Source organism: Phoca vitulina, unplaced genomic scaffold (assembly GCF_004348235.1).
Source record: "Phoca vitulina isolate PV1807 unplaced genomic scaffold, GSC_HSeal_1.0 scaffold63, whole genome shotgun sequence".
Classification (NCBI taxonomy): Eukaryota; Metazoa; Chordata; class Mammalia; order Carnivora; family Phocidae; genus Phoca; species Phoca vitulina.
In genome coordinates, this window is record NW_022589766.1 from 9,255,574 (window position 1) to 9,273,092 (window position 17,519).

Consider the following 17,519-nt stretch of genomic DNA (forward strand, 5'->3'; position numbering starts at 1 on the left):
AAAAAAAGTCCCACATGCCCCTTAAAAGAACCCAGGTTTGGTTTTCAGACATTTTAGCCCAAAGATCTATTGCATCTGTTGCATTTGCCACCTAACATTCATTCTTCCTTCTTAGAGTAACTACCTTGGATCACCTCCCCATTTTAGCCCGTGATAGGGTTCAATCTCTCCAGGCCCCTCAGCCAATCAAAATAGGGATAGCCTTATCACACTGGTTGTTTCAGAGATGGGCACATGACCCAACAAATCCTAATAAAGTTTTGCTTACATTTTTTTGAGAACTGTTCTTCGTCATGTGTCCTAGATCGGAGAGAATATAAGCTCTTAGATGCTACAGTTATCTTGCCACCACTAAAAGACAGCCTTTCTGAGAACAGAACCAGTAAAGGCAGAGCCAAGAGCTGGAGAGAGAAACCGAGTCCTGATGGTATCTTTGGAACCACTGCATCAATCTGGACCTGAAGCTGGAATTTTTCAATCATGAGCATTAATAAATTCAGGTTTTACTTCAGCCTATTTGAATAGACCTTTCTGTCACTTGGAACTGAAAGAGTCCTGATTAAAGCACAATCACACTGTTCTCTCTGAAATAAGCATCAAACTTTTCCAAATATAAAGCCAGAATTGGTGAGGGTTTTGGGTTGCATTTAATCATAAAATAGAGTTTCCCCCAATTATTCCCTTTGGAGAAGAACCCACCAAGAGGTTCTTTCCTTGTTGGAGCCTCTCTACATGCCAAAGGCATTGGGCCAACTAGTCCTCTGAGCCCTGGCTCACTTCCCTGAGTCCTTTCCAAGAAATAACAAACACTGACAATGAATAGTCACTTGTCTGTATATACAAAGATGATACCTATTATTGTAAATAATGGTTTTGGATATATGAGAGAGTGGGATGTGCAGGCCAAATGCAAAGGTGACTAAACATGGAATGAGTCAGTGATGCATCCCATCCAAGCTTACATTTTTTTATGGACCTTGTGTCATGGGTTGAATGGTGGCCCCCTAGAAAAGATGTGTCCATGCCCTAATCCCCAGAACTTTGAATATTACTTTATAACAAAAGAGTGAAGATTGTGTTATATGGCAAAAGATGTGATTAAATTAAGGATCTTGAGGTGATTATCCTGGATAGTCTTGGTGTACCCTAAATGCAATCACATGTATCCTCATACAAGAAAGGGATAGAAAAAGAGAAGAAAGACACACAGACAAAAGACAATGTGAAGACAGAGAACAGAGATGTGACCATAAGCCAAGGAATGCTGACAGCCACCAGAAGACAGAAGAGAGAAGGAATGCGAGCTTCCTGAGGGAGCAAAGCCCTGCTGACACCATGATTTCAGACTTCTGGCCTCCAGAATGGTGAGAGAAAAAAAATTTATGTTATTTTAAGCTACCCACTTTGTGGTAATTTGTTATAGCAGCTACAGGGAACTAATACACCTTGTTAGAATAATATTAGGCCATTGAAATTAATTTCAGCTCAGACATTTGGTAGGGAAATACCAACAAAGGACAACAGACAGCTAATGTTTATATAGTGCTTACTATGTTCTTTGCACACATTAACTCATTTAATCTTTATAGTTACCCTAGGAGATAGATATTATTATAATTATCCCATTTTACAGATCAGGAAACTGAGGCACAGTGAGATTAAGCTAGCTCAGGGTCACACAGCTATGAAATATCAGAGCTAGGAATTAAGTCCAGGTGGAGCTAATTCCAGAGTTTATGCTCTTGACCACTGCTCTATAGCAGTTACTATGTGGAAATTTGTCTACATCAGAGGTTCTCACTTCTGGTAGCACTTTCAAATCACTCAAAGGGCTTTAGGAACACTAAAGAGGAAGAAGCACACTGAAGACAAATTATTCATAATCTTCAGCATAGAATCCTGAACATCAGCAGTTCTTAAGAGTTCCCCCAGATGATTCTAATGTGCAGCCAGGGTTAAAAAACATTGACATAATAACCTCCAATTGCAGATTTAACTAATTTTTTTCAAGTTAGCATTGGCTAGATGTTTGGCTTCTCCAAAAGCTATGTCTACACAGAGAAATTAGAATGCAAAACCTAGCGAAAGGCCCAAGTCAATAATACCACATTGTTTTTTCCTGCAGTGGAGTAGTTGACCATTTCGTATCAAGGGCTGTACCATGGGGAAAATTCAATGTGAGGTTTCCCCAAAGGATCCTGTGACTTCTCATCTTGCTCCGACACCCTACAAGTGAGGATAGTCAGGTCCCATTGTCAAGATCCAGCAGATGTCATCTGGTTTGAATTATCTAGTGGTCATGATCCAGCAGATCTATTTAAATTATGAAAAACACTGAGATGATTAGCTCATGAAGACCTAAAATACAGCAAACTATTTTTAATTTTCTATTTATGTGTTTTTATATCTTTATATTTATGTCCTGGTAGTACTGGGAGACCCTGGAACTCACTTCTCTTTCTTTCTGCCCCTACATAGAAGTTCAATCTAAACATATGATGAATTACCAAAGTTTTAAGGAACTTTGAGGGTTCCTCTGAGTGATAGAAAGATAATCATCATTGAGGTACAATCTCCTGCAAGAGACATACTACTACTGACCACTACTTATACCCTCAAAGGTGAAAATCTGAGTATACAAAGAGAATCAGATCAACCTCTTGGCCTGAGTGACTAATAGATTAATTTGAATAACTAGTTTAACTTTTTTTGTTTAAGTTGATCAATTTGAGGTGGATTTTGGCATTGTGTAGGCATACCTGCTCAACCATTCATGCTAACTGCTCATGACCAAATAAATAAATCATAAATGGTGGCATGGGGTAGTTTTCAGCTTGAAGCACTATTATTGTAGGCTCAGGGCAAGGCATGTTCACTGTTGGACACAAATACATCATTTCTCTAAGCTGCAGTTTTGTCTCCTTTATTTCTCATTGTTTGCAAAAAGACATTTCTGGTTTTCTAATTCCAGCTGTTTGGCTTCATACTGCAGCCCAGCTTTATAGGGCTTCTCATATTGTTTGGAAACTGTTCTGTACAGATATGTGCCAATGAGGCCTATATAGTGTCATCATTCTGAGAACCTCTGAGAAGTTTCTACCTTCATACCTACATTCTACAAATATTGTCCTGGGACTTAGTAGCCCTGATCAAAGGGCACAACTTTCAAAGATGGATCTGCCTCAGTGCATCTCCCTCCTACAACTTCCATTGTTCACACTGATGAAATAAGAAAAATCCTTTTCTGGGTTCTCTGTGGCAGAATTTACCATGTGAAAGTTTCAGACCTGTCATTCGTGAGCACCTGCTGATATCTCCCACACTCTATCCCCCGCCTTATAATCTTAGGGCCACCTTGCCAGCAACAGCTACACAGAGCCACGTAACTCCTGTAAAGGAAGTCACCATTCTCCTATCATGCTTAGCTCTCCACAAGTTTAGAAACTTATAACATGGGACCTAAAGGTCATTGCACATTAAGCCTGAGGACGGAAAAAGCAATAGGGTTAAATGAAGAAAAAAAGGAAACTGTTATGGATGAAATGTTTGTGTCCCCCAAAAATTCATGTTAAAATCTAATCCACAATGTGATGGTATTTGGAGATGGGGCCTTTGGAGGTAATTAGGTCATGAAGGTTGAACCTTCATGAACAGGATTAGTGCCCTTATAAAATGAGGCCAGAGAGCTAACTCACCCTATTTCCACCATGTGAGGATACAACAGGAAGTCAGCCATCTGAAACCCAGAAAAGGGCCATCACCCAAATTGGACCTTGCTGGCACCATGATCTTAGACTTCCAGCCTCCAGAACGTGAGAAATAAATTTCTGTTGTTGATAAACCACCCAGATTATGGTGGGTTTTTTTTTTTTTTTAAGATTGATTATTTATTTATTTATTTATTTATTTATTTATCAGAGAGAGAGAGCACAAGCAGAAGGAACAGCAGTCAGAGGGAGAAGCAGGCTCCCTGCTGAGCAAGGAGCCCAATGCAGGATTCCATCCCAGGACCCTGGGATCATGACCTGAGCTGAAGGCAGATGCTTAACTGACTGAGCCACCTAGGTGTCTCAATTATGATGTTTTGTTATAGCAACCTGAGCTAAGACAGAAACACTCATAACAAATTGGTGGAAAGTTTAGAAACACAAACCAATGAGCTTCAGTATAATAACACTGAGTACAAGCAGAGGCTACTAAAACCTACAAGTCAGCAAGTACTACAAATGATCAAATTAGCAAAGATAAATGCTAAAACCCATTGGAGGGACTTTCGTTTCCAGTCAAGATGGAGTAACAAGGACTAGATTTACCCTCCAGGCTAAACAACAAAAATACAAAATAACAAGACAAATTACATGAAATAATGATTTACAAAACATTGAACATCAGGCAATGAAAGACAAGGATCCCTGAGAGACACATAAAAATGACGTGAGCCTTATAACAACTGATCCAGGTTACTTCTTTGAGAGAATTTTCCCTTTCAGGGAAGGGGATCTCAGACAGAAGTTTAAAGACTTGCTGCACTGAGGAAACACAACTGAGATTCTAGATCAAGAAATCTAGAAGTCTCAGGACAGAGTACTGAAGATGAGAGAGATACAAAGAGACCTGCAGAGAATCCTTCTCAACTATTCAGCAGAGCCTTAATTAACGCATTTATGTAAGGAAAGGATGACTCAAAAGGATTAAAGGGAACAGTGGCCAGTATTCACACACGGTCAGGAATAAAGCCCCCCTTCCTAACAGCCAGATATAGAAAGTCATAATACATGGGACATTGGATAGAATATTCATAAAGGTCTTACCTCAGAGGAAAGGATTAATTAGCCCTGTCACTAGCACTCTTCTAAAACCACTTAGAAAAATCAGATCAAGACCTGAAAGGATCAAATTATTTCCAAGTAATTTAACTGCATCCCAGAGTAAAGCTCAAGAATATTTAAAGCAATACAAAAATATTTAACACCCAACCAATCAAAGATTGACCAACCAATCAAAGATTACCAGGCATTTCTTCCCCATAATTGGAAGAAAAATCAATCAAAACTGTCACAGAAATGATAGAGATGTTAGAATTAGCAGACAATGAATTAAAACAGCTATTATAACTATTCCAGTTATGGAATGAATAAATCATGGGGATAAAAGGTATGGCATGGGGAATATAGTCATTGGTATTATAAAAGTGTTGTATGTGACCATAGCTACACTGTGGTGAGCACAGCAAAATGTATAAACTGGTTGAATCACTATGTCATACACCTGAAAGTACTTCAATTTTTAAAAAACAGCTATTATAACTGCATTCCACATGTTCACAAAATTAAGTAGAGACATGGAAGCCAGCGGAAAGACCAAAATCACACTTCTAGTGATTAAAACTACAATGTCCGAGTTGAAAATATCCCGGATGGAATTAACAGGCTAAGACAATGCCCTAGAAAAGACTATGAATTGAAAACATAGCAATAGAACCTACTCAAAATGAAATACACTGAAAAAAAAAGAATCAGGAAAAATGAAAGGAGCGTCAGCAAGCTCTGGGATGGTTTTATACATGTGTGGGCCTCATAGATTTGTAATTGCAGTTTCTGAACAATAGGAGAGAGAAGCAGGGAGATGAAGAATAATGTATAAAAATAGTCCAAATTTGATGAAAACCTTAAATCCATGGATCTAAGGAGTTTAAAGAACCCCAGCATTAAAGTCATGAAGAAAACTATGCCAAAGAACATAATAAATTGCTCAAAACCAATGATAAGGAGAAAATACTAAAAGTAAACAGAGATAAAAAGACACGCGTACAGAGGAACAAAGATATGAAGGACAGCAGATTTCTTTTTATAAACAATGCAAGCAAGATGACAATGGAGTTACATCTTTAAAGTACTGCATGAGGATAGCTGTCATTCTAGAATTCTATATCCTAGAAATACATATCTTCAAAAACAAAGGAGACATAAAGACATTTTCAGATATTCAAAATCTAAAAGAACTGTTCTAAAAGAAATAAATTTCTTCAGGCAAAATAAAAAATAAAAGCAGATATAAATATGGATCAATCCCCAAAAGTGAAGAACATCAGAAGTGGCAACTACACAGGTAAATATATGTTTTTTATTATTTAAATCTCTTTAAAAGATAATTGACTGGGATGCCTGGGTGGCTCAGTCAGTTAAGCATCTGCTTTCAGCTCAGGTCATGATCCCATGGTCCTGGGATTGAGCCCTGCATCAGGCTCCCCACTCAGCAGGGAGTCAGCTTCTCCCTCTGCCTCTCTGCTCAAGCTCTCTCTCTCTCTCTCTCTCTCATTCTGTCTCTCTCTCAAATAAATAAATAAAATCTTTTTTAAAAAAGATAATTGTTTAAAAAATAATAGCAGTATGGTGAAGCTTTTTAAAGCATGTATATAAGTAAAATAAATAATGACGGTCACATAAATTTCAAGAGAAGAAATGGAAGTATTTATTTCATATTCTTATACTGTACATGAAATGGCATAATAATACTTGAAGGTAGACTGTGATAAATTTAAGATGCATGCAATAAACCTATAAACAAACTAACAAAAGAGTTATAGGTAATAAGCCAAAAAGATACAAAATGAAAAAATAACAATCCAAATGATAGAGGATAAAGAGAAAATGGGAACAAACAACAGAGGGACAAATAGAAATAAATAGCAATATTCCACAGCGGAATTCAATTATAAATTAGTAACATAAAATCCCTAAACATTTGGAAACCAAATAGCACCCTTCCAAATAACCCATGGATCAGAGAAGGAATAAAAAAGATATTTTGAAATGAATTAAGATGAAAGCAACACATAAGAATTTGTGAGGTGCAATAAGCAGTTTTTTGTGTGAAACTCATAGCAGTAAGTGCCTACATTAGAAAAAGGAGAAGGTCTCAATCTATAACTTGAATTTCTGCCTTAAGATACTAGAAAAAGGAGAACAAATCAAACCCAAAGTAGAAGGAAGATAAATATAAATATCAAAACAGAAAACAAATAGGAAACAGAAAAATCAATAGAGAAACTCAATGAAACCAAAATCTGGTTGAGAAGATTAATAAAATTGATAAAGCTCTAACTAGACAGATGGGGAGGTAGTGAGAAGACATAAATTACCATTATTAAGAATGAGAGAGGTGATATCCCCACAGATTCTACAGATATAAAAAGGATATTTGTGTGTTGACAACTTACCAAGTAACATGATTACATTTTAAGGGACCTTCAACATCCAAACTCAAAGTATCAATATGAAAGGTGACAATTTCAGGAGCTAGTGCTGTCATAGTGGCTTAGTAAAAGAGAACTTACACGTAAGTGGTGACTTTTCCCTCAAAGCAAATCCTTCAAAGCAGCGCCTACTTGTAGGAGTATCTTGATCTCTATGGAAACTTAATTGCATGGTCAGTTTGCAAGGTACTTCTTAAAATCTTGTAATATCAGTGTTATTTCTCCTATTAGGCTTAGTGGGAGTTAAACCACTGGACACTGAAAATATTACAAGAAAAAATGCAAACCCGGGGCGCCTGGGTGACTCAGTCAGCTGAGCATCGGACTCTTGATTTCAGCTCAGGTCATGATCTCAGGGTCATGAGATCAAGCAAGGAGTCTGCTTGAGATACTCTTTCTCCCTCTCCCTCTGCCCCTCCCCCACTCTAAAATAAATCTTAGAAAAGAAAAATGCAAACCTGAAGTATCAGCTAATTCCATCATTTTGTATTCCAACCATTACCAATATTAATTCATACATGTTAATGTGGATTTTTCACAGTGCTCTTTATGTGCTGTTTTTTACTAAATGATTTTATATACCTATTTTCATCATATAGCCCAAAAAACTAATATTTGTAAGTATACCTGATATTCAATCATATTCATTATAATCAGCACTTAATTATAGAGCATTTAAGTAACTTCCAGTGTTTCACAGTTGTGAATAGTAACACTATAATTTTATATAAATTGATTTCTTTCTTTTAGATTCTTTCCCTTGAGAATTTCCCCTAAATGAAATTCCTGAGCCAAAAAAAAAAACAAAACGAAACAAAAAAAAAGTGAACAGTTTTTCAGCTATTTTTTAAACATTGCCAGATTAGCCTCAAAAACTTAGAGCAATTCTCAGTGGGACACAGGGCCACATATACATATAATTTTCCCACTGGCCCACCTACAATTTTTTAAATATTTACTGAGGTATAATTAACAACCAACTGCACATATTTAAAGTATGTACTCTGATAAATTTTGAAACTATCATGATATCAAATCATGAACACATCCATCACCACCAAATTTTGCTCATACCCTTCATAATCCCACCTTCTATCCCTGTTTTCCCCTAGGAAACCACGGATACTTTCTGTACTCTAGATTAGTTTCAAGCTCATAGAATTCTATATAAATGGAATCATAAAGCATGCACTCTTTTGGCTTGGTTTCTTTTACCCAGAATAATTATTTTGAATTTCATCCCATGTTGTAGCACACATCAATAGTTCCTTCATTTTTATTGATGAGTAGTATTCTATTATATGGATACAACACAGTTTGTTTGCTAATTCACCTGTTAATGGACATTTGGGTTGTTTCCAGGTTTTGGCTACCACAACTAAAGCTACTACCAACATTTGCATACAAATTTTTCTATAAATATGTGCTTTTATTTTTATTGGGAAAATAGCTAGCAATGGAATGGCTAGGCCATATGGTAGATTTATGTTTAACTTTTTAAGAGACTGTCAAAATATTCTCCAAAGTGATTGCCATTGTACATTCCCATCAACGATGTAGGTGAATTAGTATGGTCAGTCTTTTTAATTTCAGCCATTCTAGTGGTTGCATCCTGGTATCACATTTTGCTTTCATTTACATTTCCCTAATGACTAATGATGTTGAGCATCTTTTCATGCTTTTATATGCCTTTATGTTTTCTTTAGCGAAGTATCTGTTCATATCACTAGATGCAAGAACAATTCATTAAAGAAAGAACAGTATTTTCAATGAATGATACTGAAACAATTGGATATCCATACACAGTAAAAGAAGATTCATACTTTGATTCATACTGCTAACACTATATAAAAATTAACTCAGGACGCCTGGGTGGCTCAGTTGGTTAAGTGTCCAACTCTTGATTTCAGCTCAGGTCATGATCTCAGGATTGTGAGACTAAGCCCCGTGTCAGGCTCCATGCTGGGCTTGAGCCCACCTAAGATTCTTTCTCGCCATCTCCCTCTGCCCCTCCCCCATGTAAAAAAAAATTAACTCAAGATGGACCACATACATAAATATAAAACCCAAAATTATAAATCTTTTATAAGGAAACTAAGAGAAAACCCTCATGACCTAAAGATTTCTTTGATATGACACCAAAAGCACAAAAACAAATAGAAAAATTGGGTCGCATTAAAATTTTAAAACTTCTGCTTTTCAAAAGACATGGTCAAGAGAATGAAAAATAAAAGCCACACAGACTGGGGGAAAATACTTGCAAAGCACATATCTGGTAAAGGATTTGTATCCAGAATATATAAAGAACTTTCAAAACTCAATAATATGAAAACAAAGGATCCAATACTCTAATATTTAGATTTGTTTATCAGATATACAACTTTGGGCAAGTAAAGAACACTCAATGAGAGACTGAAGTGAGGCCTTGTACTGTTGTTAAAGAGAGCAAATAGGGGCAGGAGAGAGAAACAGACACCATACACAGAAAAGGATCACGGACGGGGTGCTTCACGGTCAGGTAGGACAACTGTCAAAAGCATATTGCCTATTTTCTTCAGAGTAAGTTCTAGGATCAGCTTTTGACAGCATGGCCCAGAGTTGTGAAAAGGGCGTGGAGCCTGATTAAGGTCTGGATAGTAGGATTGGATATTACGGCATATATTCAAAAGATATTTGGTATTAAAAGGAGGAGAGGCATTCCAAGTCAGAGTATCTGAAGAACCGGGCAATTTTAGGTCATAGGTTATCAGGCCCCTTTTCCTGACTGACCATCACATTCCCACCCCAAAAGTCTGGGAATGGACCATCCTTTGAGGACCAGCTCCAGTGCCTGCCCATCACTCCCACTCACCCCCACCAATCACTGCGATCAGATGGAGTGCAGTCATTTGTGAAATAGCATTAATAATAGTGGATTGTCTCAAAGACAAAATGAGATAACCAATGTAAATCATGTAACATAATTCCTGGAACACCCCGAGCTCAATAAATATTGGTTTCCCTTTCCTTTTCCCCCTTCCCTAACCAAATGGAAGGCAAATTGCACTGCTGGCCTCAGTTCAGAGGGTTTTTTAATTTAGACCTCCTATGCTGAGCTCTTACTAAAGGATCCTGGGTTGAGCACGGCGACTTTTTAAACAACTTGATTCCAGATTTTGATGGCCCCATTGCCATATGTGGCAGGGAGTCAAAAAGCAGAATGGGAGGGGCCCCCGGCTCCAGAACCAAGTTGCCAGACTCTGGCAAAAACCAATAGGTAGACAACTTTTCTGTTCTAGAAACAGAGAGCATGCGGAGGGGGACACAAACCATCAGAGACTATGGACTTTGAGAAACAAACTGAGGGTTCTAGAGGGGAGGGGGGTGGGGGGATGGGTTAGCCTGGTGATGGGTATTGGGGAGGGCACGTTCTGCATGGAGCACTGGGTGTTATACGCAAACAATGAATCACAGAACACTACATCAAAAACTAATGATATAGGGGCGCCTGGGTGGCTCGGTCGTTAAGCGTCTGCCTTCGGCTCAGGTCATGATCCCAGGGTCCTGGGATCGAGCCCCTGCATCAGGCTCTTTGCTTGGCGAGAAGCCTGCTTCTCCCTCTCCCACTCCCCCTGCTTGTGTTCCCTCTTATGCTGTGTTTCTCTGTCAAATAAATAAAATCTTTAAAAAAAAAAAAACTAATGATATAATGTATGGTGATTAACATAATAAAAAAAAAAAACCCAGAAAGCATTTATGCTCCCCGCTCCTGCTGGCTGAGGGCCCATCATTTTGAGTATCCCTCCCGGCCTTTCCACTGTCCGCAACTTATTCCTCCTCAGGGAAGAAGCGAATTGCCTGACTGGTGAACTTAAAAGCAGCACCTCTCAAGTGGTGTGTGCAGCTCAGCCCACCTCCCACTCTGCTGCCTTCTCAGAACAGGCTCCACTGTGAAAGGCCTGTGGTTGTTCAGCTGTGAGTGTTGCTGGGCATTTTTGAGGTACAGTGTTAGGAGGCCCACATGTAAGCCACATTGCCCCAAATCAGCTTTAATGAACTCTAATAAGGGTGGTCACTGTTGCTTAACTCCTAGGTTTATCTCTCAGTTGGTTCTGAACTTGGTTGGGGGAGAGGAGTGCCCTCTAGTCCATGAACACCCAAGCACAGACAAGCATCAGAGACAGCACATTCAGGGGCATGACTGTGGCCCCGTGGAGGTCCCCCTCAGTTTGCATTTTCCCACCTGCTCTAAGCCTCTCAGACTGACATTGCCACCACCAACTTTCACGCGAGAAAGAACGAGAGACACATAATGGTGATTCTTTCTTTGTCTTCCTCCTGGAGGTCAAGGTGTTGTACTTCGGTGTCTCCCACAGGACTTTGCATGGTTCTGAGCATGTGGAACTCTGATAAAGAATCAGGACACTGGGTTCAAGCCCCACTCTGTCCCTTCCTAGCCATGTGATTTCATACACACCACTTCACCAATTTGGATCATTGTTTCTTCATCTTGTTTGTTCTTTTTAAGTGACGTTACGGTAGAATGAGCAAGAACTTCAGCTTTTCTTCAATGTGGCAAAAATGAAATGGTCAAGATCTCAAACACTTGTTTATATTTTTGGCAAACAGAGCTCTACATTTTTCAGATGTGCTTATGATGTCGACCCATTTAGAATGTAAACTCCAAGATTCCTACTATTTCCCACAAGTGTTCAGATAAAGGACTTGGAACCTAGGGATTCTCAGAAAATGATGTTACTACTAAATTCCTGTTTAAATGGACCAGATATATTCTAGAATTGGCCCACTGCTTTGCTACAGGATTTAACAAAATTTTATTATAGTATTACCAGGAATGTAATCAATTTACTGATTGTAGAGCATGCCATTCATGGTTTGCTTAAGGAGGGGCTGGCCAGAACTGGGGCCCACAGGCCAAATACTGCCCACTCCCTGTTTGTGTAAGTGAAGTTTTACTGGAACACAACCACACTCATTTGTGTCCATATTATCTGTGGCTGTTTCATGCTACAATAGCAGAGTATAATAGTTGTAACAGAGACTGTATGCCTACGAACCCTAAAAGAGTTACTATCTGGCTTTTCTACAGAAGAAGTTTGCTAACCCTCATTCTAAACAATTTTCAGTTAATCATACTTGATCAAATTATGCCTCATAAACGTCCTTAACACATGATTAAGTACCACAAGAATGTGGCTTCTCCTGCGTGGCCTTTCTTCTCAATCTGCAAGAGAAGAAATTTGTCTAGGTGGTTTCCAACATAAGCATCAGTCAATACTCTGACTCAGCCAATGAGTAACTTCCTTCATGAGGTTTTTGGAGAGGCTTTTTTTTTTTTTTTTTGAGTTTTTGATTTTGTTTTATATTTAAAGACATTTCTCTTTTTTTAACTGAAGTATAGTTGACACATAATGTTACCTTAGTTTCAGGTGTACAACATAGTGCTTTGACAAGTTTATATATTATGCTATGTTCACCATAAGTGTAGCTCCCATCTGTCACCATACAACGCTATTACAATACCATCGACTATATTTCCTGTGCTGTACCTTTCAGCCCAGCGACTTATTCAGTCCATTACTGAAAGCCTGTATTTCCCATTCCCCTCATCACTCATTTTGCCCATTCTCTACCGCCCCCTCCTGGGGCAACCATCAGTTCGTTTCCATCATGAGGTTTGATTACTTCTGAATAGTTCAGACATCGGCATCTCTTAAGAGATTGGAGAAGCATTGGCAAGGCCCATCAGGGGACTCAAATTCCAGCCTCCTCTTTGCCCCTAATTGGCTAAACCTCTCGTTGCTTTACTTCTGTAAAATGAGGAGGCTGGACAGATGAGGATGGAGTTTCCTTAAAGCAGATAATTATGGTCCAGAGTGTGAAGTGCATCCTAGAAGGCCACACTGGCTGCTATGAAAGCCCAAGGAATGGTATCACACCGGGATTCACAGAGAAGGGACTCAGAGAAGGCTTCTTGGAGGAAGTGATTCTGATCTGAGTTTTGAAGAATAGGGAAGAATTCATGCTGCTGGAGAATGAACTGACCAATAAAGCAAAAATGCATCTTATGGAAGCCATCATTTTATTTGGCTAATTAGGAAATGTCATCTGTTTAAACATCTAAACCCCAGGAAAGATCTAAATTCAAACCGACCCTAATGTGTGCATTACACTGTGCTTCTGGATACACATCATGCATGAAAAGTCACTCTGCAAGCAACTTTTCACAATATAATCCTCCTTTTCTGTGAAAAGAGGTTTCTTTTCCTTCTTCAGCTTAATACCAAGGTCACATCCAAGTCTTGAAAAAGACATCAACTGCCACAGGCTTGGGTGGTGTGATGATCATTGCATAGGACACAAAGCCTTCTTGGGAAAATGAGGATCAATCAGAGAGTGTGAGCAAAGGATCATTCCAGAGCTGTAGGCAAGGTCAACAAGAGATAAGATAACTCTGACTTCAAACAACTTTGGCAATGTGGTTAGACAACGTGCTTACACAGCAATCATTCCCATTTGGCTAGACCATCCAAACATTCACAATAGATTCTGAAGGGAGGAGAATTATCTCAGTTGACCTAGCCATGCAATCTCAGCAGTGATTTCTAAGTAATCACTGGCTTTCCCACAATCCAACCGCTTGTACCAATGTCAGAGGCAGAATTCATTCATGCATTCAACAAATCTAGTGAGTTACCAACTATGCACCAGCACTTTTCTATACACTATGGACACAGCCATGAAGAGAGGAGACAAAAATCCTTGCCCTTGTGGAACTTAAATTCTTTGTACGGAGAAAAGCACAGAGTTTTAACTACTATCCAATAGGACATATTGCTGTTCTGAACAGTCCTGAAGGGACATTTTCCAAGAGTCTAAGCCACACCTGAGCCAGCCTTCCTCCTGATCCCTTGTCCTGTCATCTTAGTCTCTGTGTCACAAGCAATTTACTGCGGAAGGTGAGGTCAAGGCAGCCTGATGCTTTTTTCTTAATGTACCCTCATTATCAAGCCACATGACTCCTAAAGCCTCGAAACAAAAATGTTCACAGGCTTTGAACCACTTCTGGGAATCTTGACTGAGAAAACACACCTAATTTCTGAAGAGATTTTAGGTTGCAAAAATGTGCATCACCACTTTAACCTGGCTTCCCCCCCACCTGCAAAATAAGGGGGCAAATTAAACGTCCAACTCTAAATTAATGGATAGATAAATTATTGTTTTTACATGAGATGAAATCCCATGCAGCCATTAAGATTATATTTACAAAGATTCCATGATAATGTAGGAAAACACTTATTATAAAATGTTAGGTAATCAAGCAGAACAAAGCTATATATATTCAATATAACAAGCCTGTGTAAAAAACTACTAAGAAAAATAAAAGCCTTGATGGAAATGTTCCAAAACATTAACCACTGATATACTTAGGTGTTAAAATTATGGGTGTTTTTCTACTTTTGTATTTTCCTTTTTTTCTTTAGTCAACATTTATTATTTTCAGAATTAAAAAATAATTTTAAGCCTAAATATAGTTTTTAAAAGGGAAGGACAAGGTGGCAAGAACAAGTATAAAACAGTTTATCATGGTAGGCTAAGAGCCTGAGATCTGAATTCAGAACCCTGGGTCTGAACCATGGCTCCAAGTTACTCTGTGACCTTGGGCAGATTATTTAACGTTTCTTCCCCCTAGTTTCTCACCTGTGAAATGGGGGTAAAAATAGTGCCTATGAGAATTAGTAGATAATTCATTAAGAGTGTTGAGCACCTCATAAGCCCTCAAAATAACAGATCCAATACTCCAGTGGCCTCAAAAAAAGAGTTCACACAAGAGGGGAAGGTGGGATATCTTCACATCTCAGGAACAGCTAACTCAGAACTGTGTTTTCAGTGGGCGATTTTCCCTCAGTCAGCATCAATCCCCAAATCCTTGACTTTTAAATTTTCCCCTGAAGATGGACAGTATGTTGATACTCATTTTATGGGTAATTATTTCCTTGGGTTTTTTTTTTTTTTTTAATGTACTGGTCATCATTTACTGTGCACAGTGACTTTAATTTTAAAAACAAGTCTGAAAATTATGTTAATAGGACCATTGGAAAATACTACACGTTACTTTAAGATGAAATGACCTCATAAAAATACTATTTATGGTCTGACAGTTGTTAATTTGAAGATAAAAGTAACTGTCTGATAGAATCATATTCTTTGTCAAATGTTGGTTCCAAAAACAGTGAAATGAAAAGCTAGCCTCTTAACTCCTGCACCCAACATTTTTTTTCTGTACAAATTAAACCACTTAAATCTGGGTAAGATAATGTGGTCGTTAATTAAGCCTGCACCTTGTCCACAACAGACTTTTAGTAAATATTTGCAGAAAGGACACCCATTTCTGAAATTTTAGTTCTTATTCCTTGCCAATACTCATCTTTTTTAAAAGAATGAGAATTCAGTTCAGATTGCATAAATATGAAATCTTAACCAATAAAGAAGATCCAGAGGATTAGACAGATTAAAATTTGTTTCTCTACAAATGAAATGAGGCATCCTTATGAAAAAGAATTGTGCCTTTCAGCTTCCAGCATTCTTTTCCCTAATTTCCAATCTAGATTTCCTTGATCTTTTGACCCTAGGAATTCTCTACTCAAAATAAGGCTGCGCTTCTGTCCGTTCTTGACTTGGTTTGGCAACTTTCCTCTGTCACAGACTCTCCTTACATGGGGTTTCTGCCCGCTGAACGCGGTGAAAACGCCCTGAACCGTGGTGTTCCACGGGCTTAGATTTGAATCTGGCTGGGCACTAGCTGCATCACCTTCCGTTAGTCACTGACCCTCACTCAGCCTCGGTTTCTTTGTCTATAAAGCGGGCATCATAAACACAGATCTCACAAGGTTACAGTGGGGCTCCTAGAGACAACTGACTGGGCACGACTAGCAACTCACTCAGGTGCTCTTCCCCTCCCCTGGGAGTCTTTTTTGAGGGTCTGCAGTCATTGTCCGAAAGCCTTTGATTTCTTTTCAGGCTGTCCTTAGACCAGAAGGCAAAGCTGTCCTGAACTTGGGACTCTTCATTTAGAAGAGCATTTGAGCTCTACATTAACTTCGACTCCGTCACGCTTCCGTCCCAGGGAACGGGACAGGTAGAGGAGCTGGTGGCGAGCACCGCCCCCTTTGCGGGGAAGGGTGCTGAGAAGTGGGGTTCTCGCTCAGGCCAGTGGGTCCCCATCCCGTTGTCTCTCCCACGGGGGAAGTCCGGCTCCGGCTCTGCCCACCTCCCTCCGACCCGCAAAGATTAAGTTATCGGCCCCTCTGAGCCGGGGGTCCTTCGGGAGATGCCCACACGTAGACTCTCTCCGGATCCCAGAACCAGCGTGCCCCCGCCCTGCAAGGGAAAGGAGAAGGGAGGTGGAAAGGGAGAGGGGGGCGAGCCGCCACAGGTGAGGCGGCCCGCGTGCAGTTGCGGAGGGAACCTTGCCGGCTCGCCTCCCTCCCGCTCGCCTCCTTCCCCGCAGCAGCCAGAGGATTTGGAGCCGGCCGGAGAGGCGCGCGGGGCAGGGAAAGTGCCGGGGGCGTCTGCCCCGCGACGGCTTCTCGCCTCGGCCGGCGTGCGGCCCGCAGCCCCGCCCCGCCGGGGGTTCCCCTCGAGCACTGCTCCGCGCTCCGCTCGGCGTTCCCAGGTGCGCCGCGCTCCTGGACGCCGGGAGCCTGGCCGCGCGCCGCGCCCGCAGCGGGCAAACGCTACCTGTGGAAGTAATGTGCGCAGAAGAGGCCCAGGAGCACCGTCGCGGGCTGGCCGAAGAGCGAGCGCGGCTGCCGGGCGAGGATCCCCGCGGGCACCGCGAAGGAGGGCAGCTCCTGCAGGAACCAGGAGGCGCGCGCGGACAGGCGGGTGGCGGCGGGCATCAGGCTCTCCGAGTACTTCCCGTAGCCGGAGGGCTTCGCGAGGTACAGGACCAGTGCCCCCAGAGCGGCCAAAGTGGCGCTGCCTGCCAGCACCGGGCTCTGCTGGCAGTGAACGGACATCGCGCCGTGTTCCCCGCCGGTGGCCGCCGCTCGCGCAGAAGAGAGCGCGGTCTCCACGGCCCCTTTATGGGGCGCGAGACGCCACCCTGCGTCCGCCCCTTCGGCCTTGGCTCCCGCCCTTCCATCCTGCTTTCGGCTCGGCGTGGCCAGCCCTGGCTTGGCTCAGCATCAATGCCCCTTTCGCCCGGCTAGCTCTTGGGGCGGCAGCCGGGGCGGAGGGGAGGACCCAGGGGCCAAAAACG

General features: G+C 40.9%; 1 protein-coding gene across 1 annotated transcript in view; it reads right to left on the reverse strand.

Moving 5' to 3' along the window:
• The window catches only part of SRD5A2 (steroid 5 alpha-reductase 2), a 40,943-nt gene extending 23,666 nt beyond the window's left edge, over positions 1 to 17,277 (reverse strand). Inside the window, exon 1 of the mRNA XM_032391668.1 lies at positions 16,997 to 17,277. Coding sequence (XP_032247559.1) covers positions 16,997 to 17,277 — 281 coding nt within the window. The remainder of the gene's footprint in view (positions 1 to 16,996) is intronic.
• Positions 17,278 to 17,519: the final 242 nt, after the last annotated feature.